The sequence below is a fragment of the Thrips palmi genome, unplaced genomic scaffold, assembly GCF_012932325.1.
Source record: "Thrips palmi isolate BJ-2018 unplaced genomic scaffold, TpBJ-2018v1 HiC_scaffold_11, whole genome shotgun sequence".
NCBI lineage: Eukaryota > Metazoa > Arthropoda > Insecta > Thysanoptera > Thripidae > Thrips > Thrips palmi.
The window spans coordinates 5,126,129-5,152,809 of record NW_023144622.1 but is presented as its reverse complement, the minus strand read 5'-3'; the positions used below and the strand labels follow the sequence as shown (position 1 = coordinate 5,152,809).

The window sequence follows — 26,681 nt, the reverse complement described above, 5'->3', positions numbered from 1 at the left end:
GTGTTACCGCAGTGTTACTCCACTGTGGGACCTGAGGCCGTCCCGGTATCAGATCGACGGGCTTGGCGTCGGCGAGCCGCATGCGCGCGCCACCGCCGGGGACCCTGCGAGATGAGGCACTTGAATGGCCACGCCGGCCGCGCCGGCCGCGCCGCCTGAACCATGACCTCCGCTATCTCCCACCGCGTCTCCCCGCGATGCATTTTTACCACACCCTCCGCTCATGACTAAAGCGTAATGCAACGCAACCTCCACGAGGCCTTCGAGCCTCGAACGCCTGAGCGACTCTGCAGCTCAAAACGCGTCTGGAGTTCTGGCCGCCTCCGCCGGTCTTCTGGCCCACTGTGCGGCGACGGCGCTCGCGGACGGTCCCCGGACGGCATTGCGATGTCGCAACGCGGCGCGCGACCGGCCCTGCGATCTGCACTCAATACGCGTCTGGAGTTCTGGCCGCTCTCCTGCCGGCATTCTGGCCCACGTGCGAGAGACGCGCTCGCGGACGGTCCCCGGACGGCATTGCGATGTCGCAACGCGGCGCGCGACCGGCCGCGCGGATCGCTCTATCGCTCTGTCTCTCTCGCTCCCTGCGGGACGCCCCACGAGAGCGAGAGAGACAGAGCGACGCAGCCGGGCGCACGCATTTCCCGGCGGCACGCGGCCCGGCCCGGCCCCTTCATGCTAATGCCCAGTGACAACATTCCCACATTCCACGTTTCTTTTCCTCTACATATCGCCGACATTTGCATACTATGGCGATATTTTTTCGGCGCGCGGCGATGCTTTTTCTGCGCTGCGATCGGCGCGTCGAACCAACCCCACGGCACGGCACTGCGACGGGCCACGGCCGTGACACGCACGCTGTGTGTTTCCTCGTGGTTTCTTCACCTGTTCACCTCCGACTTCCCCGAGGTGCTTCTTCCTGCCGGCTCGCCATCTCGCTGTCCGCCCGTCTGTCTGACTGCATTTTAATCGCGAATCGCTTAATCCAGGGGAGAGTGCCTAAATAGCTCAGTTCCTGGCCCGCCGCAACGGGTAGGGCCTTACCTGCGAAGACACGTCATCCTCTTCCACCTCCACAGGAAAAAAAAACTGAAAAAAAAGACAGAGACGCACCCAAACACCGACAAGCCCTTGGCAAAAAGGCTCCCACTGCCATCGGCCCCACGACCATTAGAAGCCAATTCTTCTCCTCGCGTTTCGGCCCCAAATCCCCCCGGAAGCAACACGCCCGCCCGCACATCCGGCCGAGGGGGCGCTCTGTCTCTCTCGCACCCCTGCGGCTCGCCGGCACGCCCCGTGAGTGCGAGAGAGATGGAGAGGGCCGTCGGGGTCGCGTCACCGCATTATCAGGTGCCGTCCTCTAATCCGGCCGGCAGAAGCCTGGGGGATTACGGTGGAGGGGAAGGGGGGGGGGGCACTGACCACCCACTCTGAGGCCGAGCCAGCCTCCAGTCCACTGACTCCAGCTCCAGCGACGCGCCCCGCCCCGCCCCGCCCCGGCAGCAACAAGAAGGGCGTTCCAGCGACCGAGGGGCGTTCCCAGGGGCGTTCCCGGCTGGTCGTCGCGGCACCGCAGCCGCTCAGCTGTTTACGACGTGGGTTGCCCTCATAATGTAATCCCCGTGGAATCCAGGCGGTGCAGCACTGCAGTGTAGTGGCCAAGCTTCGCGCCGACTCGTCCAGCCGCCTGATTGCGAGCACTGTCTGTCTCTCTCGAACCCCTCCGGGACTCCCCATGAGTGCGACAGAGCCCAACACTTTCCGCGCAGTGCGCGGTATTCGAACCCGCGACCGCGCCTCTCCAAAGCGGGATATCTGCGCCACTCCGCGGCACTGTATGGTCCACGGTCCACCCACACGCGCTGCATCGCTGCATCACGATGCCGCAATTGTCCTCACCTCCAGTCATGTTCTCGCTCCATGCAAATGCGCGCCGGGCCGGCGGTTCCGAACAGCGCGCCGTCTCTCTGTCTCTCTCGCACTCGCGGGCCGGGCCCGCCGGGCCGCGAGTGCGAGAGAGACAGATATACGGCACGGTTCGGAACCGCCCTGCAGCGCCTCTATCCGGCCGGCAGATCGCAGCGCGCGGCGCGGCGCGGTGGTCGAGAGCGTGGTCGCGGACGCCGGGCGCGCCCTCGTCACAAACCGCGCCACAAACTGCGGAATGTAAGAGCAGGGTCACGGGTTCAAATCCCCACAAATTAAAACTCTCCAATTTTTTCAAAAATTTGAATTATTTTTTTTTCAAGCAGGCTTGCTGGAGTTCCAGGGAGGGCTCCGCGTCCCGTTGCGCCGTGCCCCGCTGGAGCGGCTGGAGCGAGACCAGCGAGCCGGCGAGCCTGGATTGACTGGACCGGGCTGCAAACCCACCGCCTGAATTCTGATTAGCCGGCCGTGTAAACAATAGGCTGGTCAGCGGCATGGAGGCCATGGAGGCGCCGCGCCGCGCGGGGCGGGGCGGGGCGGGGCGGGGCGGGCCGGTCGTTCGCCCTGGCAGCGTCTAATGAGACCAAAACTCGTGGAAAAATGATGAATTCGGCGCCGAACGGACGGCGGCGGCAAACGGAACCACCGGCACAGCGCTTCGTCGCTCTGTCTCTCTCGCACGCCAACGGGACGCCCCGCGAGTGCAAGAGAGACAGAGCGACGAAAGCACAGTGCAGTAGTGCTCGCAGTTGTGATATTGACAGTCCCTCCCTCTCTTTCTCTCTCGCTCCCCATAAATTCCAGAGCCGTCTTTCGCACACCCCGTTTCGCAGAAGTCACACCGGCCGGCGAAAAGGTGCTGCTGCTGTTGTTGCTGCTGCTGTTGTCAGCGCGTCCTTCTTGTTGTTGTTGCTGGCGTCAAAAGCCGAGGCGGGCCTACACTGTTAGATCGTCGGCCTAGTACCTGCTTTGCCTATCAAGTGGGCTCGTTAATGGGGCCGTCCAATAGACACGCTGCCCGACTGGTCGACGGTGATAAAGACGTTACGTCCTCGACCTCCCCCCCCCCCACTTTTTTACATAGACACCTTTTCAAATACCGTTTTACTTTTTATACCATAAATACTCCGGCGGCCGCGCGGCTACCCACGGGCGTCAAAATAAGAATGGCCGCACTGCCCGCCCCGCCCCGCCCCGCCCCGCCGAGGTGCATGCCACAGCATAGGGGCGGTGTCCTTGTCAATGCGCACGGCGAGTGTCTCAGCATCGGCCGGAATTAGGGGGATGAATAATGAGGGCGGGGCGGGGCGGGGCGGTCAAAGGCGGGGCTGCCCGCAGCGCAGAGCCCCCTGCCCATTTTACACGCCGCCAGCGGGGCCAGCGGGGCCAGCGGGGCACTGCTGCTGGACGCTGGACCGGAAACAGTCGGACGGATTTCCGCACGGACAGTTTCGCTCAACGGAGGCTGCAAATAAACAATGGGGACACACACAGCGGCCGAAAGAGACTGACTCCGTAGATACCCCCCGCCCCGGCATTCCATTTGTAAAGTGCGGGGTAGCGACGATCGCGGCGCGTACACTGTTTTTCCGGCACTTGCACCTCCCAACAGACCAAAGGCTGTCATCGAATTGGCGCCCTGGGTGCACTTGCAGGAACAAGACGGGCGAACTCTTCGCTCTGTCTCTCTCGCACCCGAGCGGGACGCGCCGCGAGTGCGAGAGAGACAGAGCGACGAATTAGCTCTGCCCGGAATGGGGGCCCGCCGCGCCGGTCCCGCGTCGATGAGAGCAAAATTATAGGAAAACGAATCCGCCTGCCTGAGCACGCTGCGGCGCTGCAGCGGGACTTCTCCACGAAAGGAAACGCTCTTTCAGGTGCACCGCCACTGCAAGGCCGGGGGGGGGGGGGGGGCCTCCAAGGCAGCGCAGGTAGGACGCCCTCGCCACCCCCTCCCTGACTCCCAGCGCACCACAATTGTCGCAAACACAGGGTGCACCCCGCCAGCCCCCTGCCACCCCTGTCCGCGTCCTCGCCGTCCTCACACCTGTACCGCCAAAGACCAAAGACCACCGGGGCCAGCACGGCCAGCAGCACACCGATTCAGAGAGTCCTTTTCACCGCTCTGTCTCTCTCGCGCCGACCCGCGACCCTTGCAGTGTGAGAGAGAGACGGGGGCGTCGGTCTGCGGGGGGACCGAGTCGTGGAACGGCCAGCTCGGCACGTCTGGCTGGGCTGGGCTGGCCGGACCCACGGGACCGACAGCGTCCGGAGGCCGGGGACGCTGGATTTGTTTTATTCCCGTTTCCTCCGAACCGCCAAGACTATGAAGGCACACTGTCGCCGCGCGGCCGGCCGGCCAACGCCGTGGTGGCGGAGGTGGGTGGCTGTGGGTCCCACGATCTGGCGGAGAGTTGAGTGACCGCGGCCGCGCCCCGCGAAACGCAAAACTACACCGCGGCAGAGACGCGGCAGTGACACCGGGCGACAAAGTGACACGCCGATAGAGACGAGGCAATCGCCAAAGCCTCTTATGCGGCACCGGCTGCCCGTGGCTGCCCGACCCGCTGGATTAGAAAGGAGACAAAGACACTGTAAGCCCCCGGCGCGGCGGCCGGCGGCGGCCAGCCCGGCTGGCAGACAGGAGCACTGGACTGGACGGGCAGTGCGATGCGGCGATGCGGCGTAGACGGATGCACGGTTATTTAATCCTCTGCGATCGGTACAGGAAGCGAGGGGCTCAGGTGCCGGCCGGGCGCCTGCCGGGCGATTCAGAAGATCGCTCTGTCTCTCTCGCACCCTAGCGGGGAGCCCCGTGAGTGCGAGAGAGACAGAGCGACGCAAGGACTCTTCTGAACCACCCGGCAGGCTGCGTGCCAAGTGGCGTTGGAAGGACTCATCCGGAACAGATTGGAATAGGACAGCCGACTGACTCTGAGTCGCTGTCTCTCTCGCACACGCCCGCGACGCACCGTGAGTGCGACGAAAACGACTCTCTGCATCAGCCCAGTCCAGACGGCCTAAGTACGGTGGAACCCCTAACTTGCAACTTGCCACTCGCTGTAAGCACCTTGGGCAGTGAGATGCCGGCCAGGTGGCCGACGTTGCACTTACATGATTGAATTAATCCAAAAAGCGCGAGGGCGGAGAGACGCAGCAGATCGCCGAGTCGAGGCATTTTGGCACACACACACAGACGCACTCAGAAACACAGCAGCGAAAAAGCTACTTCTATCGTACGGCAATGAGAACTTGATTCACTTCGCACCATGCGGCGCGTGGTGGCCGGCTACACTTGTCTTGAAATCGGCGAACACACACACACACACATACGACGCAAGGGCACTAACGCACAGACACACTCGCGACCGTTCACGCACGCGCGTGTTCGTCACGTGCTCGCGATGCGGCCGGCGCGGAGCGACAGCCGACAGGACCTCTCTCACCGGAGTCCCGACACACTACTAAACAACAACGACTCAACTCAGTCCGGCTCAACCACAGGACGCAGGCGGCAGCGGCAGCCACAGGACGCCTGGCCGGCGGGGCGGCGGGGCGCAGGGGTGGGGGTGGCTGGAGGGGTGGGGCGGGAACGCTCCAGGTGAAGCGGACCGAGCGGCGCTCGGCTGCCGTCGCCCGCTTCGCTTCGGCCGGCCGCTTGGCCGCTCGGGTGGAGGGGGTGGCTGGAGAGCGGCGCGCGGCTTCGTTCCGCCCCCCCCCCCCTCCCCTCCCCGCACCGAATCCGTGAATGAAACGAAGCGCCGCTGCCACCGCCACCGCCGCAGCAACGCGCGCCGTGAATGAACCCCCCCCCTCCCCCGCCGCTCCGATCCGCTCCGATCACGATGCCACCGGTGGCGCTTTCAGGATGCTGGCCTGCACCGCCTCCTCCGGGAAGCACCTGCTGCTGCACTGCTGCCCTTCTCGCAGCTGTTGGAGGCTGCCTCCGCCCGGTCAAAAATGCCTTTGAAAAATCGTGTTTTGGGCTGACTTTAAGCAGCCACTGCGTCTGATCCGAGGCGGCATTTTGTCCTCCCTCAACGGGCAATTGGTCTTTGGACCTTCCTTTAGCATGCCTTTGTTACGGAGTGCAATTATCAGTCTTAGTTTGGGAGCAGTATTGTCTCAAAGTTGGCCGAAACGCTCAGAAATGTCTATGAAAAATCGTGTTTTGGGCCGATCTTAAGCAGCCACTGCGTCTGATCCGAGGCGGGCATTTTGCTCCCTCAACGGGCAATTGGTCTTTGGACCTTCCTTTAGCATGCCTTTGTTACGGAGTGCGATTATCTGCCTTAGTTTGGGAGCAGTATTGCCGCAAAGTTGATCAAAACGGTCACAAATGTCTTTGAAAAAGCGTTGTGCCCGTTTTGATCAACTTTGCGGCAATACTGCTCCCAAACTAAGGCAGATAATCGCACTCCGTAACAAAGGCATGCTAAAGGAAGGTCCAAAGACCAATTGCCCGTTGAGGGAGGACGAAATACCGCCTCGGATCAGACGCAGTGGCTGCTTAAAGTCGGCCCAAAACACGATTTTTCAAAGACATTTGTGACCGTTTTGGTCAACTTTGCGGCAATACTGCTCCCAAACTAAGGCAGATAATCGCACTCCGTAACAAAGGCATGCTAAAGGAAGGTCCAAAGACCAATTGGCCGTTGAGAAAGTACGAAGGCCCGCCTTGGATCAGACGCAGTGGCCGTGCCAGTGGTGGTGCACTGCTTCGCTCGCCAACTGGGCGACACGCGTCCCGCCCACAATTAGGCCGAGGGGGGAGGGGGGGCGGCGCCTGGGCGACGACACCAAACTTGCAGTGTCGCAGCATGCGACGCAGGGGTGGATGCCGCTTGCCGCATCGATTGTCGCGATAGCGGCCCATAGAACCGGGCCAGCGGGTTGATTCCGAACGGTGCTCTGTCTCTCTCGCACCCCTACGCAACGCCCCATGAGTGCGAGAGAGACAGCGCGTCTCCTCGGAAGCAGCCCGCAGCCGTCACAACAAACTCGGGGAAACTGTCGCCAAGCCAAGCGGGCCGAGCGAGCCGGGCGCCGGGCGGGGACCGGGGGAGGGGAGGGGAGGGGTCGTCCCCGAGCGACGCTGGCGAGGGAGGCGTCCCGCGAGCGTCGGCGTGCGAGTTTCATTGGACATTGGGAATTCGTTCACGAACGACGCGGAAATACACAAATAAGCCCTCAGCGACAAGCAAAAGTCTCCCGGTTGCGCGGGAACGTGAAGTGACAACGCGGAGCACCATTTGGGTTACCGTTCCCATTGCTTTGTGAAACGAAGTCTTCAGTGGAATTCCCGAAACACCCATTGTCCGTGTGCGTGCCTTTTTCAACCCTTCGCCGCCGTGGGAGGGAGGCGGTGGAGGTGCGAGACGTGCCCCGACGCAGGTTGCGGACATCCGGTGGGCGCTCCGGTGCGAGGCCGAGCAGGCCGAGGGCTCGTTTTACCATCGTACAATGAGATTAGTGCGCGTCAAGGGGGCCTGGGTGCCCCAAGGTGCCCCAAGGTGCCCCGGGGGAGGAAGGGGCGGGGAGCGGTCACGTGAAAATCGTCAACCTGCCGGGCTGGGACTGCGGCATTGTAGGCATGCGGCATCGCGACGTTCTTGTCGCGGAGCGTGATCGGCGTCGCCTTTGCTCCCCTTTGAGCCTGTCTCTCTCGCACCGTTCTGAGCCGCGGCGGCCGCGACCGGTCACGCACGGGTTGGCTGGAAAATGAGTCAAACCGATCTCGCGCATTGTTTTGGCTCGTTTACTTCGAATGAAAATACATCAACAATTCAGTCAGTCTAACTATGATCTGCGAACTAAAACCACCTCCACCATCACCGCCACCATAAGAGAGAAGTCGGATGGGTTGCCTACGCGGACGCTCTCGGGCGCCTGGAATGGACAGGACTAGAGAGACTCTAGGTGGTGCTGCTCAACATCAGGTAATGAAATGCATATCACAGAGTATGAAATTGTCATTTGCCACATTTGACTGGTGCAGCTTACAAAGTGCGAGAAATAAAAATAAATGAGATTCACATTGAGCATATGAAAGTTTAGGATTATAGGAACAAAATTGATAGAAATCTGGTGAAGAATAGAATGAGAAAAGCCTCAACTATTTAAACAAGTGTCAACATTAAAAACAAAATCAACAATATTTAACACAAATTAAAAATGAGATCTAATAAATTACAACACTGAATTAGCCACAAAGTTCATTTCCGTATCCACCTAAGTCCACTTTAAGGACAGCTCAACCAATTCATTACTTTAACTAAACCCAAAATTGTAAAAATGTAGGAAGGCAACTTCTTAAAGTTTCGCTTTCACTTGAATCCAGTCCAAAATTAGAGGAGTGAAGTATGTTATGATGCAGTCCCCACCTGGAAATAATCAGTTTATTTAAAGATAAAATAATTGGCGTTCACACCAGAAAAAAAATTATGTAAAACAACTCACCAGCTCTACGCATTGAGAGAAGAACTTCTTCCAAAACAGTCCGTAAGTCAATAGCTCCTGCCTTAGCTGCATGCATTATCATTGCAAATTCTCCTGAAACCTGCAAAATACCGTTTGAACAGAAGTTGATACAGCAAACAAGATAAGACACCAGATACCTGGAGTCCTACCTGATAGATGAACAAAGGGTGTGCCGGGTGGGCATCTTTGGTTTGACGAACAATGTCCAGGTAGGCAAGACCTGGTTTCACCATCAACATATCTGCTCCTTCATTGACATCCCTCAACTGCCAATCAATGCAAAAAATTAGATCACAAAGACATTGTAGGAAAATATTTTCTAGATCAAAGATCTTACTGTAGCTCGAGCTGCCAAGCCTTTGCTGCCTGCTGGAAGCTGATAGCATTTGCGGTCCCCACTTGATGGAGCAGATTTGGCTGCGTCACGGAATGGCCCATAGAAGCCAGAAGCAAACTTGGCAGCATATGAGAGGACACTGACAGTGTTGGATAGGCCGGCACCTGCTAAAGCTTTCTTGATGGCTCCAATTCGGCCATCCATCATGTCCGATGGAGCAACAATGTGAGCACCTGAATATCGTCAAAATTAACTGTCAGTGGTGAGCAAAAATAGAGGTTGAACCAGGAGCCCCTTTTGATACACACCTGCAACTGCATATGCAAGAGCCACTTCTGCAATTCGTTTTATACTGGCTTCATTGTTGATGGCACCTGAGGGCAACAAAAGCCCACAGTGACCATGGGAAGTATATGGGCATAGGCAAACCTTTTGAGAAAATCAAAGTAAAGGTGATAAAAAGAATTAATGGCAAAGTACCTTCAACAATGAAACCGAACTTACATCACAAGCAATAACAAGATCTGGAAACCACTTCTTGAGCAGAGGTATTGCTATGACCACAGGATTTATTTTGGAATCAGCATTTGATCCAACAGCATCCTGAAAATAAATGTAAGATGTCAATGCCCAAATACAAAACACATCAAAGGAGAGGAACCCCCATGCAGCACAATACCATACCTTTGGAAGAGACTCTGCTACACCAAATAACAGAATGGACTTCAAACCCTTTTTCACAATGGGCTCAAGTGCTTCTTTCAGTCGATTGACTCCATATCGGCTAACACCTGGCATGCTAGCCACAGGTTGAACAGCATTGGGATCATCTCTGCACACAAAAAATAGATGACGTCAACATTAAAATTAAAACTGAAACTGAGAAACTAAATACAGTTAAACCAAACAGCACCTTTGTGTTGTTGTTTTAACAAAAATATAACCTTTACTCACACAATAAACACGGGATACATCAAATTAATTGCAGAAATCTCACAATTCGTGCTTTGCCAACTGCGCAAAACCGGGTGGAAGTACCCGCTGTGCAGTAAATGCTTTGGTTCAACCATGATCAGTGCTGAAAACGGCACTTTTCAACAATAGTTGAAGAAACTCACAAATCACGTCTGCAGCTGCACAGCAGAAACACTCAACGTACATCCGGATGCCGGCTGCAGCTGCCGCAGCTGCGGCTTTCGGGTCACGTGGGCAGCATGAGCACCACTATTGCAGCAAGAATAAAGGTCCTGTTTTATTAATTTTTCACGTCTATTGCAAGAACTTTACCATTTTTATTTGATTTTGTGTCATAAAATATTTTTTGAACTCGTTTTGCCTCACTCACTTTCTCACTGAAAAGGAAATATTTTGCCTCATTTATTGTTATTAGTTTCGTCGTAGCAGAAGCAGTGTAGCAGACGACAGACGAAAGACAACGATGAGGCCCATTTCAATTTTAAGGTCTCTTTGAGGCAGCCACTCGTTTTGTGACTTAAGCATCGTGGAACTTCTTATTTTAAGAGCTGCCGAACACCTGTACATCATAGTTGTCAACACTGTTTAATTAACACTATAAAATGAAGCTCTTTTCTTGGGTAAAATGCACAGTTCTGAGGTAACAACAATCCCATTGGGCCTTTTCAGTACAACAACTCATTCCGAACTTTCTGTTTAGGGTGCCAACTCTCATGGACAGTTGGGTCAGGGCAGTATTTCGGAAGCTTGTTGTCTTCCCACTGAAATAAGTGCATCTTGCATGGATCCAGCCTCTATTGTTTCTATTGTTGGCGGGGGTGGCCACTCTCTGGTCTTGGATCGTTCTGGCAATGTGTTTGCAGCTGGATGGAATAATAAGGGCCAACTAGGACTGGAAGGTGATGATGTTACTTCTTTCCAAAGTGTACAATCCTTACATGGTTATCGAGTCAATCAATTGGCTTGCGGCTGGGATTCAAGTTCGGCTCTGACATCAAACGGCTCGCTCTTAGTTTGGGGGTCCAATGCCTATAGCCAGCTTGGACTTAGTAAGCAGAAAGTAAGTTTATTATGATCCAATCATTAATGACTGTACAAGATTATACCAAGGTTCAAATTTTGGATTACTTCCTATTTTAAGCTCAAATCTACAAAATCTCCTCAAAGAATACCTGTTGCACGTGTAAAGCAGGCATCACTTGGTTTACGCCATTTGGTTATTGTTTCTGAGGCTGGCAAAGTTTATGCTTCTGGAGCTGGAAACAAAGGCCAGCTTGGAATTGTGGATTCTAGTGGACGTCCCCTCTCAGAGTCACAGAATATAACTCAAGGTACCTCTTTTATTTAATCCCTGCATATAATTTTTTTTTAAATCATCTGCTTTCTTTGAATATTTCTATTTTTTTCAGTGCCATTCTTAGATGATATTGTAGGTATATCTTGTGGCCAGCATCACAATATAGCGCTCTCAAAAAGTGGAAAAATTTTTGTTTGGGGTGACAATAGATTTGGCCAGCTTGGTCTGGACCCAGCTATTCATCCAGTTGTATATACCCCTCATGAGCTACAAATTTCTTTACCAGAAATTAAGGGACTTCCCTCTGCCTTGTTTGCGGGTTGGACGCACTCCGTTGTACTTACAGGTCTCTTTTTCTTTCACCCGAGCGTCTTTCTTGACGAAGTGCATTAGTAATTGTACCTAACTTTATTGCCTATTTTTAAACCAATCTTGTTTTCCCCCCTTAAGATAATGAGGAGCTGATCAATTGGGGCCGAAATTCTTATGGACAACTTGGATGTGATTCTCAGGAGAGAGTTGCGACATGGGATCCCTCTATTCTTAGAATGGATGAAAAATTAAGGCAGGTTGCTGTGGGGTCCGAACATAATGTTGTGTTAACAGGTAGGTCTCTCTTTGCCGTGTTCTATCTTTTCCAACCTTCCTTTTGTGTTTGCTACTGGGTGTGTGCAAATTTGAGATTATGTGATTTGGCTTCCAGAAAAGAGAGATATATTAAGCTGGGGTTGGAATGAACATGGCAATTGTGGGACTGGAGCACAAGAAAATGTGCTGAAACCCAGTATTGTGAGAATGGAATCAACAAAGAGAGCAACTATGATTGGAACAGGAGCATGTCATTGTTTTGTAGTTCTAGATACCAATTAAATGATTTTGAAAGAAATAAGTCTGAGATATACAAAGGGTTCACATGATGCTGATGTTTATTACCATTAAAATATGTGCCATAGCACTTTTGAAGGTATGAAGCATAGGGTATAACGCGACAACGTACTACCTAATTGGGAGCTTACACAAGCTCAGCAAGTCCGCATTCTTGGCAATGTAATTAATTTTCTTCTAGAAGATGACAGCCCATACCATAGATTGTTACAACTTCTAATTGACGGCTAGTTCAACAGAACAATTGATCAAATTTTCCTATGATATCTTCAGCACCAAGAGCAAAAGCTAAATACAAGTTTGCAAGAGGGAATGACATCCTTGACAGATGACTTTAGCAATCACAAGGGCACCAAATACAATAAGATAATCTTTACCCATTTTCCATCCAGTATCATCCTGCAACTTTGCACTCCTGCACCCCAATTCATGACCGAAATTCACACAAATCAAGCTAACATTATTAGATACAGCCAAAGAAAATATATAATAATACTAACTCATAAGCATTGAATATGTATAAAGTATAAACATGATGGCAAGTCAAGAAATGCCTCCTGCAAATGTTGAGGCATTGTCCAAAAAAAGATCAACAAAAAATAGGGTAACTTAACAACCTATATCCATTACTACTTCAAAGTCAAGATATGTTAACACCACAGACTGACCCTTATTCTAATTCATCATCACATATCTTGATAAAATCTATGAACTGTCATAATACTGAAATCAGAACACTTCATTATAAATAAACTTAGCTTCCCTTGCTCATGACTAAAGCCACATCTAAAAACAAAGATATAATATGTAATTAAGTTTGATCTGATATCCACTGTATGTATACACAAAGTAACTCTAGAAGAGGATCAAACACCAGTGTGAATAATGATAAAAGGCTTTTAATATCAGTAAAGCCTTGACTAACATAAAACCTTAAAACTCTGCAAAATTATTTCAAAAATACACCTTTGAGTTTAAAAATTTACATCAGTTTTGGCCCACACATCTCTATCTACACAGCTATTGCAAACTAATTAATTTTAACTTTTGAGATTCATTACTAACATAAGACAGTTCTCGACCAAACAACCACAATCCATGAATTTAATTTATTTTATATCATGCACAAATTGACAAAATTAAATGCATTACAGTAGTCCTGAGTTCTCTGAAGCCAGGGTTTCCTTGCTACAACAGGGAGATTACTAATGATGATCCAGAAATTGTTCAAACTTGTGAGAAACTAAGTCGTTTTCATAATGCCAATGAATTCAATTAACTACACAAACATCTGAACAGAGATCTCTTTGACACCAAGCTTCATTAAACATAGATGCTACACAAATTATCAGAAGAAATTTTACTCTTCACGATCATTGCTGAGGTCAACAAAATGTCACAAAAATACGTACCTAATATTACTAATTCCACTTTCTTTTCTCACTCTAATAAGGCTGGAATGTACATCAAATAGTCATCAACCATCAAATCATTCAAGAAAAATAGATATTTTCCATCGTACTGCATAAAATGTCATACTTTCAAAATCATGACTATCATTAAGAATGTCCATAGCATCAAATGTTGGGATAATAAAAGACATTGATTTATGCAGGTTTATACATAGAGAACAAAAAATGGTGACTGCTTGATTCTGACAAGTGTTCCAACCAATTGGTAACAAACCAGAGTGGTTGAAACTATGGTACGCAGTTTAAATTCAGTGATAAACAATATGGACTAAACAATACAATCTTAAACAAAAATACCGATTTAAAAATGAATCACGAATTGCTGTCCAGAAACAGGAGGACAAGTTGACACTACATACTTCAAACTTATCACAGTTACTCATCAAGCAGGAAAAAATCATAATAAGAGAGGCTCAGCAAGTCACTCTTCGGCTTTGGCATGGGTTTCCTAGGGCCTCATACATTTATCGCAAAGCTCTGTAAGCAAGACCCTTCTGGTTTTCATTGTAATGAGATGGTAACTGCAAAAACAGAAACAAAACAGAAATTAATTTAAGTAATGTTCAAGAAAATAAGAATTTTAAAAAATAACCAACATTTGACACTTACATTTGCTCCAATGCGGGACAAGTACCGGTTTCTTATGTGGAAGTCAGAATGGGGTTGAAGAAGATCTTGAGGTGTGATATCGGACATAGATCCTGCAGCTACCAATTTTTCTCGTTCCAGATCTTCCGCAGAGCTGTCACAAGAACATGGAAATTAGGAAAGAACAGATTTGTGAAAATGTCAAGAAATAGAATACAAATTAGATCATTTGTTCTACTTACATTCTATTCTTTTCATAGACTTCTCGTTCTGCAGCAGACATGTTAAGGATTCCTCCATGACTGGAGTCGTACAAATAGATCACTACAGTAGTGACAAGAGCCACTGAAAAATAATAATAATAGCAACATAGAGTACAATAAATTTAAATATCTGGAAAAAATTGAAACTGAAATATTACCACAAAGACAAGCAAGGAAGAATATTTCCAGCATAAGGTAGCCTCCATTGTCAACAATTATTCCACACAGGAGAGTAATCAAGGCTAGGCCCAAGTTTTGGACAGACTGCATGCTAAAAGTAAGAGTAAAAAAAAAAGTTAACAAAAGCACAGATGATAATTTTGTAAGAATTTGGTCCACAAATAATTACTATGATATACATACACTCCATAAGCCGTGCCAAGTTGGTGCTCTGGGATAACCATTGCTGTCATTGGCCACAAACCACTAGCAAGCATCGAGTATCCTAAACCCATCAGGGACTGTGAAACAATATATATTTCTATTAGTTACTCTTAAAATTTAATGAATATGGAGATAGTATCAATTATTATTATTGTTATTACTTACAGTGCCCACAAATGGGTTGACAAATGAGAAAGCAAGAAGGGCATGGCTTCCAATTGTCACAAGAATAGATACAAAACAACAAACAATGTTGCGCCCAAATTTGTCGACTAAGATACCAAAGAGTGGCGAAGATACTGCAGAAATTGTATAAACAATGCTGTTCACAGTATTGGCTTCAGCAGGAGACAACCCAAACTTTCTGATGAAGAAAACCCTTTAAAAAAAGGCAAACAACAACATTTTCATGGGGTTCCAAGAGCAAAATACATGATAACATTCAAACTGACATCATACATAAATGACTTACTTTCCAAGTGCAATGAAGGGGAAAATTGCAACGTAATACGCTACACAGACAAGAGCGATCATCCAAAAGCTGGCAGGAAAGTCCTTTATATCAGTAATGCGTACCACCTCTCCAGATTGGTTATCTCTTCGTTTTAGAAGCCTTTCTGCTCGACGGTCCATCCAAGCCAAAATGATAGTACTGAGTAAGGATAGTACTGTTGTTGCAGAGGCTAGCAGCAAAGAGAAATAATGAACACAATAAATATAAAAGTAGACCCAAACTTATCACATGATTGAGTTCAGTAATTACCTATGAAAAGAACCACCCCTGTACATGTGAAACCGTCATAATAAGTGCTGACCCATTTGTAGAGAGGTTCCATAACACTGAAATTGACAGTCGATCCCACTCGAGCAAAGCTCATTTGAAGACCAAATACCATATTCAGTTCCTTTCCTTTGAACCAAAGGACAGCATATGTGTTCTGAGCCACTGCAAGCGACTCTCCTCCAATACTGAAGAACAAAAAATATTTATCATAAATTGAAGTTATAATGACACCAAATTTGTCAAATTTTCAAAAACTGCAACCTTAAAGACATACCCAAAAATGAATCGTCCAGCAACCATGAGCCAAAATTTATTCAAAATTGCCCCCAGAGCAACAATTGTGACACCAACAACGACTAAAAGAGCAAAAATGCATGTTCCCAGACGGATGCCAAATACTCTGAAAGGGTAAAGCACTTCAATGTCAACTCTGAGAGAATAGGTCAGTTAGAAGGCAGAGATAATAGAAAGTTATTGTTACCTGTCCATGAGGAATCCACCAACAATACAAAGTACTACACTGGGCCATGAATACCATGAATACAAGTAAACAAACTGACTAGTACTGAGGTTCAAATCTTTCATGAAGTTATCCTGCAAAGCAGCGGGATTGTCATAACAGAAGTAGGAACCTGCGATAAAAGACGAAAAAAGATGGTTACATACCGAGGTAAAAATCATATCAACATCCAGAGTCTTTTAAATGGGTCATGAAATGTCATGAAGTAACTGTGGTAAAAAGACAGGAATACTTACCAAAACCTAACAGGCACATCAGCACAAGCCCGCAAAACCTGTAAATGCAGCTTTTGGGGTTGCAGCAGGAGCTGCCCCCGCATCCTTGCTGCTCTTGCTCTGAGTCATCCTCGGAAGTGGTCGCGTTCACAGAGTCTACCCTAGATATGTCATCCATGGCTTATCACGGACTACCGGAGTCGCGTGTACTTGAAATAGGAATTCAAGGAATAACTGCAGGACAAAGAAGCACGGGCAAAGGATAAAAAGAAGCTAGAGGTGTTCCAATAAGGCTGGTCCGATGCAGCAATAACAAAGAGCCCGCATCCCCAAATTCGTACTCACCCTTTGCGACTGTTGCGTCCCTTCGCTCTTCCTGGGTTGAAAGCTAGTTGAGATGCATGCCACTCATGCCACACACATGGGACTTGGCGTCACTGTGCTGGGCCGAGCGATAACTATACATACAAAAGAAAACATATGTGGAAACAAACCAGAACCAGCCGACAAACCCCTCCCCACCACAGCTATCGATCACCCCGTTGCCTGCAAATAATCCCGAAACCCGCTGATGGCAGATGAGGCAGGCTTCCCGACACGTTACATACTCCCAACCTTAAGAACTAAACTTGCTAAAATTGCGTCGTTGAAACATCGCTCAAGCTCTTAAATTACAACTTAAAAAATATTAAATAATTTTTAAAATATTTTTTTAAGAAATCTGATGAGATTGATGAAATATTTTTGGAAAATGACCAGACTGTTGATGTAGCTACGTTGCAAGAGTGGAGGAGTGTTTCATTTTTCCTGTCGTCTGTTGTTGTTGCTGGTTGTCGTCTGTCACCGACTGTCGACGTGTGTTTACATTTTGTGACACAAAAATGATAGTTTGACAGTTCTCAAATGCAAGTGTCCTTGCCGGTAAGGTTTTCAATTGATAATCAAATCACAGTTCTATCTTATACGAAAGGACTTTTATGTTAGCTTAATTGTGCAGTTGATAGCTCTGTAGATGACAGAAGTGTGCATTGTTGTCACAGCAGGTAACAATGCTCTGTTTTTCCCAACCACCCTTGCTACCGCGATTCATTCAAACTAGAGCATTATTTAATTTTTCTAAAATGTGTAGTGTCTCTGTTTCAAATTCACATCCTCAACCCCGACCTCAAAATTTATGTGTGTTCATGACCTCAATACCTTCTAGTGTGTGCTAGCTTGCTGTATGTTTTGTCCTTTGGCAGCTGCTGCTCTTGCAAACTGAAATGTGAAAAAAATCAATCATGGCTTTTGAAAGCAATGCAGACCAAACCGGCAGAAAGGTTAAGGTACAGTTAACAACTCCATGCTTCATGCTGCTGACATAACTCTGCTTATTCTCTTCTTAAGTGATCCGGTTAATTATTAGCCTGAGCTGCTCTGCTTCAATCAATTGTTCTAAGTTGCTCTATTCTTTAGCTTAGGCATGTGCTCAGTGCTTGTACGATTAATTGATTTTTTGGGTCCAGCATGCCATGTGGGTAAATGCACGCAGAAGCAGCAGCAGTTCATCAATAAGCCCCTCTGTTTCATTGACGGACTGTGCAGTGGATCTTAGTACCTCTGTTGACTGCAATATAATACGCCTAGGTACGAAATTTTAGCTTTCACCCATTGGCTCTAAATGTCATTCATCCTATTTTCAAATATTTTCTTTTTATCTGTTTAGGTTTGGGAAACTTGAGGAAACATGGTGCTCTAGACCTTTCTCTTGCCCGTGTTCACTCTGTTGGTAGAGCTGCTGATGTAAGTAATTAATTTAAAAATTTTTAATGGTAGACCTTGTGGGTTCTGAGGGTGCAAGCCTTTGGCACACATGTTGCTTGCTAACCAGGTAATCTGTGTTTGTTGCAGGTGACAAGTTCAAGAGTGTTTCAGCCTGATCTTATAAACCACCATCTGGAATATCAAAGGGATGATACTCAGAGTCCTGATGAGGTCGCCAAGAGACCTCAAATTAAAAATGCACGGGTCAGTGCTGCTGAACAGGAACTTGTTTCTAATGGCATAACATCGAAGAAAAGGCCCTCAGATAGTTCAAAGCCCAACATCCCTGGAAATTCAGTGGTGCTGAGCGACTTTGATCCTGGTAATAATTTGGAATCCTACCAAGTGCCTGTTGTAACTACTGACAAGTTGCAACCTTACCCCCCTGGCTTCATTACCATAGTGAAAGAGGGGCCTGCTCATGAAGTATCATCATCAGTGTTGTTGGCTTCGATAGAGCAAGAATTAGAAGCATTAAAATCACCCCAACACATCAATAGTTCTATGGCGTCAAATGAAGAAAGTAAGCATATATGATAAGCCTTTGCATTATTGTGTTCAAGAATTTTCTGAAGTTAATTTTCTTTTCTTTTTTCTGTTTTTTAGTCCATTTGGATGCTGTGGATCATCATGGAACAGAGGTTCGTTTCTGCTAGTTGTTTTTAATAGAGTTGTATTATGTTCACATATAAATATTTCTTTAGATTTTTTTTTTGTTTTGCCATGCATGCATATTTAGTGCTTGCACTCGTTTCTTCTGCATTTTTTTTCTTTGATTTTTTTTGTTTTTTGTTTTTGTTTTAATATGTAGATTAAGGTGTGTCACTGTCGAATAGCACTTGAAGAGCGCCTGCACGCTACTGTTAAGGGATGTTTAGAGTTGAAGCATCAGGTAAAGTATTTTGTTTTTGTTTTTGTTTCCAGTAGAAAGCTGTCCGAATTTTGGCTCCATCCTCTGAAATATTTTGAATTTCTGTTACCTTCTGCTTGTTTTAAATTCAAACATTACTTTTTTCAGGTCGAGTTGGCTGATTCTAAATGTGCCAGATGGGAAAAAGAGGCAGGAGAATCTTCTGAATGTGTTGCTAAACTACGAACTAAGGTGTCGGAGCTGGAAATAGAACTAGCTGCCCGCAATGCTTCACTTCATGGCCTCAAAGCTAAGGTTGCCCAACAATTTATGGAGAATGATGATATTAATGAACGTAGAAGACAATTTGAACGAGATAGCAAAGCACAGCTGGCTCAGGTACTTAAAACATTATAATGTTTCTTAAGGTCCTACACAGTATAGTATTATTTATTTTAAATTTTATCATAAATCATCTAGCTGGACAGCATTAAGAAGTCAGAGCTATGGTACAGAGAGCAGCTTCATCTGACTCAAGTGGAGCGGTGCACTTTGCAAAACCAATTGATGTCAACACAAGAAGATGTGGTTCGCCAAGCTCATGAACTAGAAAGACTGAGGTCAGATTTGAAGCGGGTTCAAGATCAACTGAAAGAGTCTGAAGAAAAAAGTTTAAAGGAAAAACAAAATTTTACCATGCGATTAGAAAAGGCCTTGGCATTCTCGACACATCTTCCCAACCATGAGAACCCCAACAAATCTCAAAAGGTGGCGGTAAGTTCACAACCCATGTCACAGCACAACTTCTCTTTCTTTCTGTTTTTCTTCAAACTTTGAAACTGTCCTTTGTTTCTCCAGGAGGACCATGCCGTCACAGAGCTCAAGCAGCGCGTCTCGGACCTGGAGCTCAGCCTGGAGGCCAGCAACAGCAACCTGGAGCGGTCCGGGACGGAGATCGACCGCCTGGTGTCCCGCAGCCTGCAGCTGCAGCGCGAGCTGAGCGAGACCAAGATGAGGCTGCAGGAGGACCAGGACCGCCTCCTGGCCGCCACCAAGGACCGCGACAAGGCGGAGGCCGCCCTGCAGGAGCGTGAGCGCGCGCTGGCGCTGCTGTCGCAGGAGCACACCACGCTGTCCGTCAAGCTGGAGTGCCAGGCCCGCGAGCGCGCCGACCAGGACGAGGCGCTGCAGACGCTCACGCGCAACTTCACCAACGTGTCGTCGCGCTTCAACGCCATGCGCGCCGAGACGCAGAGGCTGCGCGAGGAGGCCGAGGCTCGCAGGGAGGAGACTCGCGCGGCCCAGGCGGAGCGCGACGCCGCCCTGGCGCGCCTGGACGACGCGGCGCGCCGCGAGCAGACGCACACCCTGACCGCCAAGCTGCAGGCCGAGGACCGCGACGCCGCGAGGGGCGCGCGCGAGGCCCAGCTGGAGGGCGAGGTGCGAGCGCTGCGCGAGGGCCTGGACAGCGCGCGCGGCGCACACCAGCGCGCCGACAACCTGCACGCCGAGAACCTGCAGCTGGCCGGCCGCAACGACCTGCTGCAGGCCCAGGTGGAGCGGCTGTCCGCGCTGCTGCAACAGAACACCGGGTCGGGCGTCAGGGAGCAGGACGGCGCGGCGCAGCAGGCCAAGGTGGACCAGATGCAGGTGGAGCATGCGCAGCTGCAGGTCCAGCTGCGCGGCAGCGGCGTGCAAGTGGAGCAGCTGCAAGCCGAGAACAGTCGCCTCCTGAGCCAGGTGCAGAAGAGCACGGCGCGCCTGGCCGAGCTGACGCAGAGCCTGCAGGTGCTGGAGACGGAGATGGCGGAGCTGAGGCAGCAGCTGCAGGTGCAGCAGGGCCAGGACGGTCTGGTGGCGCAGCTGCGGGCCGAGAACAGCCTGCTGCAGCGCGACAAGCACGACCTGGGCGCGCGCGTCGACGAGCTCAGCCTGTGGCTGGACACCATGACGCAGGGCATGCGCCTCGGGGCGGAGGGCTCCACCGAAGAGCGGCTGCGGCGGCTCAGCACGTCGCCGGTGCACGTGGAGGCCGTGCTGGACGTGCCCGAGGACGCTCGCGGCCAGCTGGAGGTGCTTCGCGACGCCAACAGCGAACTGGCCCTGCACGCTGCGGCACTGCAGCGCAAGCTCGACGCCGTCCTGGACAAGGCCACAGCCGCCACAAACGGCCTGGCCACCGACGCGCACGCGACGCCCGACTTGCTGGCGTCGTCCGGGAAGGACTTGGGGAAGGGCGAGGACTTGCAGACCGCGTCGAAGAAGGACGACGTCCGCGGCCTCCTCGCCCTGCTGCAGGTGTGCTTGTACCGCGCGCGCGAGACCCACCGCGCCAACGGCGTGCACGACGGCCATGGCGATCACGTCATCGGGGAGGGCCTCGGGGAGGGCGCGGACCGGCAGGAGCTCGCCTGCGCTCTGGACAAGTTAGCCGCCAGCCTTGAGGTGCTCGGGCTGGCGCACGGCGGCCGCCCCGACGCCTTGGAGGCCCTGGAGGAGCGCGCCAACCGCCGGGATGACATGGTGCGCGCGCTGCTGGGCCGCCTCAAGGACCAGGTCCTCGCGCGCAAGGCGGCCGAGGACAAGTTGGCGGCGCTTGGGGTGACCAACGGCAAGGGCCCCGGCCTGGACCACGGCCTGGACCACGACTGCCACGCTTGCGCGCTCAACGGGGGCGCCCCCGCGGCAGGTGAGTTCGGTGAGTTCCCTGCGACTCACCCTTCCCGCTTTGTTGTCGGGGAGGATTTCGTCGCAGCGGGTGCCATCTTTTTTATTCATTATCCAACACTCGCGCGCCTCGTTCGTGCCGGTTCGTGTCAAAGCGTGCATTCCGAAGTGGGTCGATGGTGCCGGCGATCGGATCTGGGGCGGGCCGGCTTAGCTTAATGGCGTCCAAGGTGACCCAGCGAGGCCCGCGCCCGCGCCGTGCCGGCAGCCCATCAAAGATTCAGCCTTTCAGAACGCGGCGCATCGCGGTCGATGCGCATCATTTGTTCATCTGCCGGCCGACGACGCCGTTTGTGGTGGCAGCGAAGGCGCGACGGACTTCCACGGGCGCAGCCGAAACAATTTTTGTAAAAGACGTTGAACGCCTTTCCAGGAGACAGCCTGTCCGTGGCCGAGCACGACGCCGAGCGTGAGGCCGAGCGCCGGCGCCTGGAGCAGGAGGTGTGCGACCTGAAGGCCAACATCGCCGAGCTGCACCTGCAGCTGTTCAACGAGCGGCGCGACCTGTCGCAGCTGCGCAAGGAGGTGTCCAGCCTGCGCCTGGGGCTGGACACGGCCAACGACATGCTGGACAGCAACAAGGTGGCGCTGGGCCGCAGCGAGGCGTACGGCCAGGTGCTCAAGGTGTCCAAGGAGCAGCTGGAGCTGCGCTTCGAGAAGGAGCAGCGCGACCACGAGGACTGCCGCCTCCGCCTGGAGCAACTGCAGGAGCAACTGCAGGAGGCGCGCGCCAAGGACCCCCTCATGGAGTCCAACATCAAGGTAGGGGGCGTTCCGCTGGGGTGCGAGAGGGACAGAGTCACCACGTGCTTCTCTGGAACAGTTGTGACTGGGGCGCCTGACGACTCCACGGTAGGCCAGCCCGCCGCGCAGGGAGGTTCGGCGGGCTGGCCTATCCGGAGCACCGCAGGCGCTAGGCCGGAGGCGTAGTGATCAGTGCCCTTACCCCTCCAACAAACATGCATGGGTAAACTCGATAGGGAATGGGACAGAAGGGAGTGACGGAATTGGACCAGTCTAGCCCGCCGCGTCGGGAGCCTCTCAGACAGCCGCGCTTCCTGTCCCCTCTCTAGGACGCGTTGGACGCGGGGCTGTGGCTCGGCAGCAGCAGCCGGCTCAACTCGTTCCTGAGCCACCCCAACCCCAACCCCAACCTGAACCTGAGTCAGAGGGTTCGGTGGCGGCTCAGGCAGCGCGTCGCCCATCCTTGAGGTACTCCTTAAGGGACCCCGGGGAGTCTGTGTCCGGGACGCTCGGGACTTCCCCGAGAACTACATCGCGGGCGAAGGCGAAGCGAACGGGCTGCAGTGGCGCTAATTTTGGGGTCCTTGTTGTCTTGCCGCCAGGCCCTGGGATACCACCTCCACCAGCGGTCCGGGGAGGTGCGTGCACTGCAGGACCGCCTGGCGCTGCGGGACCGCGAGCACGACGCCCTGCGCGTGCAGATGGAGCGGCAGAGGGCCGCGGCGCGGCGCGACTACGAGGAGCTGCAGAAGGAGCTGCAGCAAGCGCAGCGGGAGTTTTCGGAAGCCCTGAGAAAAGTAAGCGCTCTTCACCTTGACGCTTGCACCGGTCGCACCTGTGCGCTGGAAACCTACCTGATTCCCCCGTCCTCTTGTCCGCAGATGAGCAGTAATGTTCCTGACCCAGTGCCCTGTGATGAAGAAGGGCTCTCCGCACTCATTCAAGAAAGCAATCGTCTGTCACCAGCAGTATTAGATGATTTAAAGGCTCTCCTGCACAATCTCAAGGTGGAACTTAAATCAGTGGAAAGAGACGTTGGTGTTAATATAGAGAGGACTGCTGCTGTTGTGCAGCATGTTTAACATATTCTGTGATGGGTTTTGTATTTATTTTGCTATTGTTTTTATTTTTTTAAATCCATATTGGTATCTATTTTTACCCTGATGATTCGGTACTTTTGACGCCTGTCAAATTTTTATTCCTTTTCTTTTAATTGTTATTTTAACTCTTGTTGGTTTTTGTTTGATCTGAGGAGGTTTCACTAATAGGTCTGGTATTTGGCATCACAATGCTCGACTTTTGTTTGCAAAATTTACATGTTGTTATCTTTTTGTTAAGAACAATATTTGTTTTGTTTCCAATTTTGTTTCAACCGACAAGGATATTACCATTTGACTTTCTCTTGTGATTCATCATGTTTTTTTGTTATTTTTTTCCTTTGTTTTAGTTTTTTGTGTTGTTTGCTTTTAAATTTGTTGTGTCTTTAGTAGTGAACCATGCATTGTGGTCTGACTCTCTGTGATCCTTATCTTTTTATAAGTGAAACATTTATCTTTTTTATATATAGGCTGAAGTTTGTGCCAAAGTCTGAGGCCCCAAAGATTCTTGCGTTGGCATGTGATATGTATTTTAATTTATAGATGTACTTAAATTGACCCATTGGGTCATAAGTGCCCACATTATTTTTTTACATGTAATCTTTTAAGACATGTAGAACAGTCTATATACTTTTGTCCATTGAAAAATGAACATTCCTTCATATTTCTTTCCATCATGTATTAAAAACGAGTGTCAGTATTATCTGTGATGTGTCATTTTTTATCTCGATAATTGAGGTCATAAAAAAAAACTCAAAAATTTAGTTGAGGTGTTTAATGTAGAGACACGCAAGCATACAGGTTCTTATTGGCAGAGGACCTGCCCCTATACAATTAAATTACTTTATCAAACTTATACCATAAACAAAGAGAAATATTTACAAAGGAGCACAGCTGCTAATTAAACCTTAAAATAAATTAAATACAACAGGCAAAAAAGTCAGCACCCTAAATTTGGAATAGTTGAGTAAAACTTTCATTCCATAAATCACTCATAGCATCTGAGGAGGAAATATCACTATGTGGTGATCCAAACGATTCGTAACCACAGTCTGATTTGACAGCTTCTGTAATGTCACTCTGAGGAGACAATGGTTCATCTTTAAAGGGTGGCATCAGATAAGATGTAGTAACTTCTTGGACAGCTTCTCCAAGGATAACACAATCACCACTGTCATCAGGGGTTGGAACAATGATGGTGATACACTCATCGGGGGAAAATGCACTGTTTAGGGCACTGGCAAGAATGTCTGGTTGCGGGGATTTGACTGGTAACGTAACACATGTTGGTGTACCAGTAGTGAAGCACAAATTATGTTGGGCTGGTAAAATTGTTGGCTGTGCTTGAAGAGGGCTTTTCTTCATGGTTTGTTTTGACTGACGAATTTGGGTCTTTTTCCGAAGTGGCCGTTGAACACTGCGCGAAGGGGTCTCTACAGGAAGCATCTCAACTTCCATGCGTTCAGTTACGCTGGCACTTCTTCGACAGGGTTCCATGATTTCTGATGCCTTCCCCACCACTGGTTCCACGCTTGAGATATTCTGAAAAATTGAAAGAAAACATTTTTATTAAAATTGAAATAAAGAAACAATATATTACTTGGAGCCAATAAAAGTATGACCCGCACCTCTTCACTGGCAAAGGCTTCTTGGAGGAGGCTTTCCGCAAATCGCTCCAAGTCTCCAAGGTCTGGGAGATCTTCACTAGATCCCAGGTCTGCAAGGAGCTCCGGGAGAGAAGGAATGTCATCAACAAGATCCTCAAGACGCTCAGGCTGTCTACTTGCTTCCCGTCCAATCCCTTCAGCAGAGGGTGTCTAGTCGACTCAGCAGGTCGTGACGAAACGGACGGGAGTTCAGCAGGCGTTGCCTGGGCATTGCCTTTAGGACTCTTGCCACATGAGCACTTCTCTGATTGTAAAGTCTCAAGCAGTGCTGTAGTGGTCATCTGGGCATCGTGTAGTTGTTGTTTTAGTAAGGCGTTTTCAGTGGCCAATGTTGCATTCTGTTTAGTCATGGCTTCAAGCTGTAAAAAAGCAAAGCAAATACATTACAGTGAGCCCTAGTATTTTATAAAACAATAGAAGTCTCCTAAAAGTATTAAAATTATTGAGAGGCTACTGATATTATGAACACACCTCCTGAGACATTAGTACAATGGATGATTCCAATTCATCCATCCGTTGCTTTTTACGATCTCTTGATGTTTGTGCAGCAACACGATTTTTTAATTTCCTGAAAACCCAGGCAAACAGATGAATTAGTCAAACGGCAAAAGAGCCAAACGAGATGTTGAGGCTGATGCAACACTGTAGCGACATTTGGGAGCTGTCATTATCAGCTGTCAAAATCATCACATAGACATGATTTATGTATCATAAAATGGGCCTCATTTCAGTGATTGTATCGACAACACCATGAAACAATGAGGGAAGCCAAAGACAACAGTTAAGGGGGTGGCCTCATTAAGGCGCCCTGCCCTGGTTCCGCCCCTGCCGTGGAAGGTTCCAGAACGCCGCGTTTATCGCCAGTAGCTGGAGAGCGGCGGCAGCCTGCACTGCGCCAGACACTTACTTCCTGTACTGCTTCTCCTCCAAGGTGAGGTGCGCCAGCCGCCTCTTCCTGTTGGAGACCGTGGGTTCAATCATTGCTGGTGATTGCTGGATCCCGCTGTCACCGCCAGCAGCCTGGGCTGGGACGGTGATGATGAAAGCTTGAGACGTCACCATGTTCACAAATTCCAATTTTCACGCACTGACATGTACCGGCATCGAGAAATTATCACACTGCGATGGCTCTGCACCGTCTAACAACGCATGTCCATCCGTTCCGCGCAACTTCTTCGCCTGGAATGCATTCTGTTTTGCTCCTTCTCGCTAGCGCTCCATGCTGATGCAACACAAGCAGACAACGAAGCAGGACTACTTTCCAGCGCTGTCATTGGCGGGCCACGGGCGAATGTGGTCTAATCCCATTGGTCGAGAGCCTCATTGACGTCATTCCCGCGGTCGCGTTGGTGGGGGAGCCATCGACGGTGATTTCGACTAATCGAAGCGGTCTTAGAGAGGCGCGCCTGGCGGCAAGTTCGAATGCAGTCGCGTGGTACAGCGGGCTTGTGTTCACGTTTTCCTGGGAAAACCGTCATTCCCTTTCCTTTGGACCCAGCTTCGCAGACGCATCTCTAAGAGAAAGTCCCATTCGAAAATCACCCCGAATCATAACGCCTGAACAAAATGAACGTTTGAACAAAATGAAACTCCATTCCAGCGTTCTCCTACCCCACCCCTTTCCCACCCCACTACCCGCCGGCTTTGGGCGTCAACCCGTGCGGGCC

The 26,681-nt window shown here is 50.2% G+C and overlaps 6 protein-coding genes across 11 annotated transcripts in view; 2 read left to right on the top strand and 4 right to left on the bottom strand.

The window, feature by feature from the left end:
- Positions 1-5,410, bottom strand: part of LOC117639560 — a 72,275-nt gene extending 66,865 nt beyond the window's left edge. For both annotated transcript variants that reach the window (XM_034375353.1, XM_034375354.1), the window contains exon 1: positions 5,041-5,410. In XM_034375353.1, the coding sequence (XP_034231244.1) occupies positions 5,041-5,104 (64 nt within the window). In that variant the 5' untranslated portion in view covers positions 5,105-5,410. The remainder of the gene's footprint in view (positions 1-5,040) is intronic.
- Positions 5,411-7,661: 2,251 nt separating this feature from the next.
- LOC117639156 (delta-aminolevulinic acid dehydratase) lies at positions 7,662-9,922 on the bottom strand. The gene is made up of 8 exons (XM_034374541.1): positions 9,698-9,922; positions 9,428-9,575; positions 9,248-9,346; positions 9,052-9,172; positions 8,744-8,976; positions 8,556-8,672; positions 8,386-8,485; positions 7,662-8,309 (listed from the first exon to the last, which is right to left on the bottom strand). The coding sequence occupies exons 1-8, from the start codon at positions 9,811-9,813 to the stop codon at positions 8,239-8,241; spliced, it is 1,005 nt and encodes a 334-aa protein (XP_034230432.1). The 5' UTR covers positions 9,814-9,922; the 3' UTR covers positions 7,662-8,238.
- Positions 9,923-10,154: 232 nt separating this feature from the next.
- On the top strand, positions 10,155-11,901 carry LOC117639155 (secretion-regulating guanine nucleotide exchange factor). Its single transcript, XM_034374540.1, has 6 exons — positions 10,155-10,338; positions 10,419-10,778; positions 10,860-11,049; positions 11,128-11,361; positions 11,466-11,621; positions 11,719-11,901. Exons 1-6 carry the CDS (start codon positions 10,321-10,323, stop codon positions 11,883-11,885), a joined length of 1,125 nt encoding a protein of 374 aa, XP_034230431.1. The 5' UTR covers positions 10,155-10,320; the 3' UTR covers positions 11,886-11,901.
- A 22-nt stretch (positions 11,902-11,923) lies between these two features.
- On the bottom strand, positions 11,924-16,662 carry LOC117639154 (major facilitator superfamily domain-containing protein 1-like). Its single transcript, XM_034374539.1, has 12 exons — positions 16,472-16,662; positions 16,148-16,360; positions 15,873-16,023; positions 15,666-15,791; positions 15,371-15,576; positions 15,080-15,290; positions 14,773-14,986; positions 14,587-14,684; positions 14,382-14,494; positions 14,203-14,305; positions 13,982-14,114; positions 11,924-13,893 (listed from the first exon to the last, which is right to left on the bottom strand). Exons 2-12 carry the CDS (start codon positions 16,302-16,304, stop codon positions 13,837-13,839), a joined length of 1,569 nt encoding a protein of 522 aa, XP_034230430.1. The 5' UTR covers positions 16,305-16,360; positions 16,472-16,662; the 3' UTR covers positions 11,924-13,836.
- Positions 16,663-16,938: 276 nt separating this feature from the next.
- On the top strand, positions 16,939-24,052 carry LOC117639153 (nuclear mitotic apparatus protein 1-like). Of its 5 annotated transcripts, XM_034374537.1 has the most exons (14): positions 16,939-17,047; positions 17,368-17,451; positions 17,632-17,752; positions 17,832-17,908; positions 18,017-18,251; positions 18,333-18,452; positions 18,536-18,570; positions 18,741-18,821; positions 18,948-19,178; positions 19,260-19,553; positions 19,638-21,477; positions 21,880-22,268; positions 22,853-23,047; positions 23,132-24,052. In XM_034374537.1, exons 2-14 carry the CDS (start codon positions 17,407-17,409, stop codon positions 23,330-23,332), a joined length of 3,864 nt encoding a protein of 1,287 aa, XP_034230428.1. In that variant the 5' UTR covers positions 16,939-17,047; positions 17,368-17,406; the 3' UTR covers positions 23,333-24,052. The 5 variants fall into 5 exon arrangements, with proteins under 5 accessions (XP_034230428.1, XP_034230426.1, XP_034230424.1 ...); XM_034374535.1 differs by having other exon boundaries at positions 18,017-18,452; positions 19,638-21,468; XM_034374533.1 differs by having other exon boundaries at positions 18,017-18,452.
- Positions 24,053-24,667: 615 nt separating this feature from the next.
- On the bottom strand, positions 24,668-26,281 carry LOC117639157 (X-box-binding protein 1). Its single transcript, XM_034374542.1, has 4 exons — positions 25,922-26,281; positions 25,486-25,582; positions 24,976-25,373; positions 24,668-24,889 (listed from the first exon to the last, which is right to left on the bottom strand). The coding sequence occupies exons 1-4, from the start codon at positions 26,074-26,076 to the stop codon at positions 24,814-24,816; spliced, it is 726 nt and encodes a 241-aa protein (XP_034230433.1). The 5' UTR covers positions 26,077-26,281; the 3' UTR covers positions 24,668-24,813.
- Between the last annotated feature and the right edge of the window lie 400 nt (positions 26,282-26,681).

Bases quoted from the DNA above. Each gene is read 5' to 3' on its own strand.
- LOC117639156 (XM_034374541.1), bottom strand. From the start codon at position 9,813: ATGGTTGAACCAAAGCATTTACTGCACAGCGGGTACTTCCACCCGGTT. The intron at 8,977-9,051 runs GTGTGTATCAAA...GACGATATTCAG, and splicing joins TCTTGCATATGCAGTTGCAG to GTGCTCACATTGTTGCTCCA. The intron at 8,310-8,385 runs GTGAGTTGTTTT...GATTATTTCCAG, and splicing joins TCTCTCAATGCGTAGAGCTG to GTGGGGACTGCATCATAACA.
- LOC117639155 (XM_034374540.1), top strand. The intron at 10,779-10,859 runs GTAAGTTTATTA...TCCTATTTTAAG, and splicing joins TTGGACTTAGTAAGCAGAAA to CTCAAATCTACAAAATCTCC. The intron at 11,622-11,718 runs GTAGGTCTCTCT...TTTGGCTTCCAG, and splicing joins ACATAATGTTGTGTTAACAG to AAAAGAGAGATATATTAAGC.
- LOC117639154 (XM_034374539.1), bottom strand. From the start codon at position 16,304: ATGGATGACATATCTAGGGTAGACTCTGTGAACGCGACCACTTCCGAG. The intron at 14,987-15,079 runs GTAAGTCATTTA...CTTTTTTTAAAG, and splicing joins CCCTTCATTGCACTTGGAAA to GGTTTTCTTCATCAGAAAGT. The intron at 14,306-14,381 runs GTAATATTTCAG...ATTATTTTTCAG, and splicing joins CTTCCTTGCTTGTCTTTGTG to TGGCTCTTGTCACTACTGTA.
- LOC117639153 (XM_034374533.1), top strand. From the start codon at position 17,407: ATGGCTTTTGAAAGCAATGCAGACCAAACCGGCAGAAAGGTTAAG. The intron at 18,453-18,535 runs GTAAGCATATAT...TCTGTTTTTTAG, and splicing joins TATGGCGTCAAATGAAGAAA to TCCATTTGGATGCTGTGGAT. The intron at 22,269-22,852 runs GTAGGGGGCGTT...TCTTGCCGCCAG, and splicing joins TCATGGAGTCCAACATCAAG to GCCCTGGGATACCACCTCCA.
- LOC117639157 (XM_034374542.1), bottom strand. From the start codon at position 26,076: ATGGTGACGTCTCAAGCTTTCATCATCACCGTCCCAGCCCAGGCTGCT. The intron at 25,374-25,485 runs GTGTGTTCATAA...GCTTTTTTACAG, and splicing joins TTGTACTAATGTCTCAGGAG to CTTGAAGCCATGACTAAACA. The intron at 24,890-24,975 runs GTGCGGGTCATA...TCAATTTTTCAG, and splicing joins AAGCCTTTGCCAGTGAAGAG to AATATCTCAAGCGTGGAACC.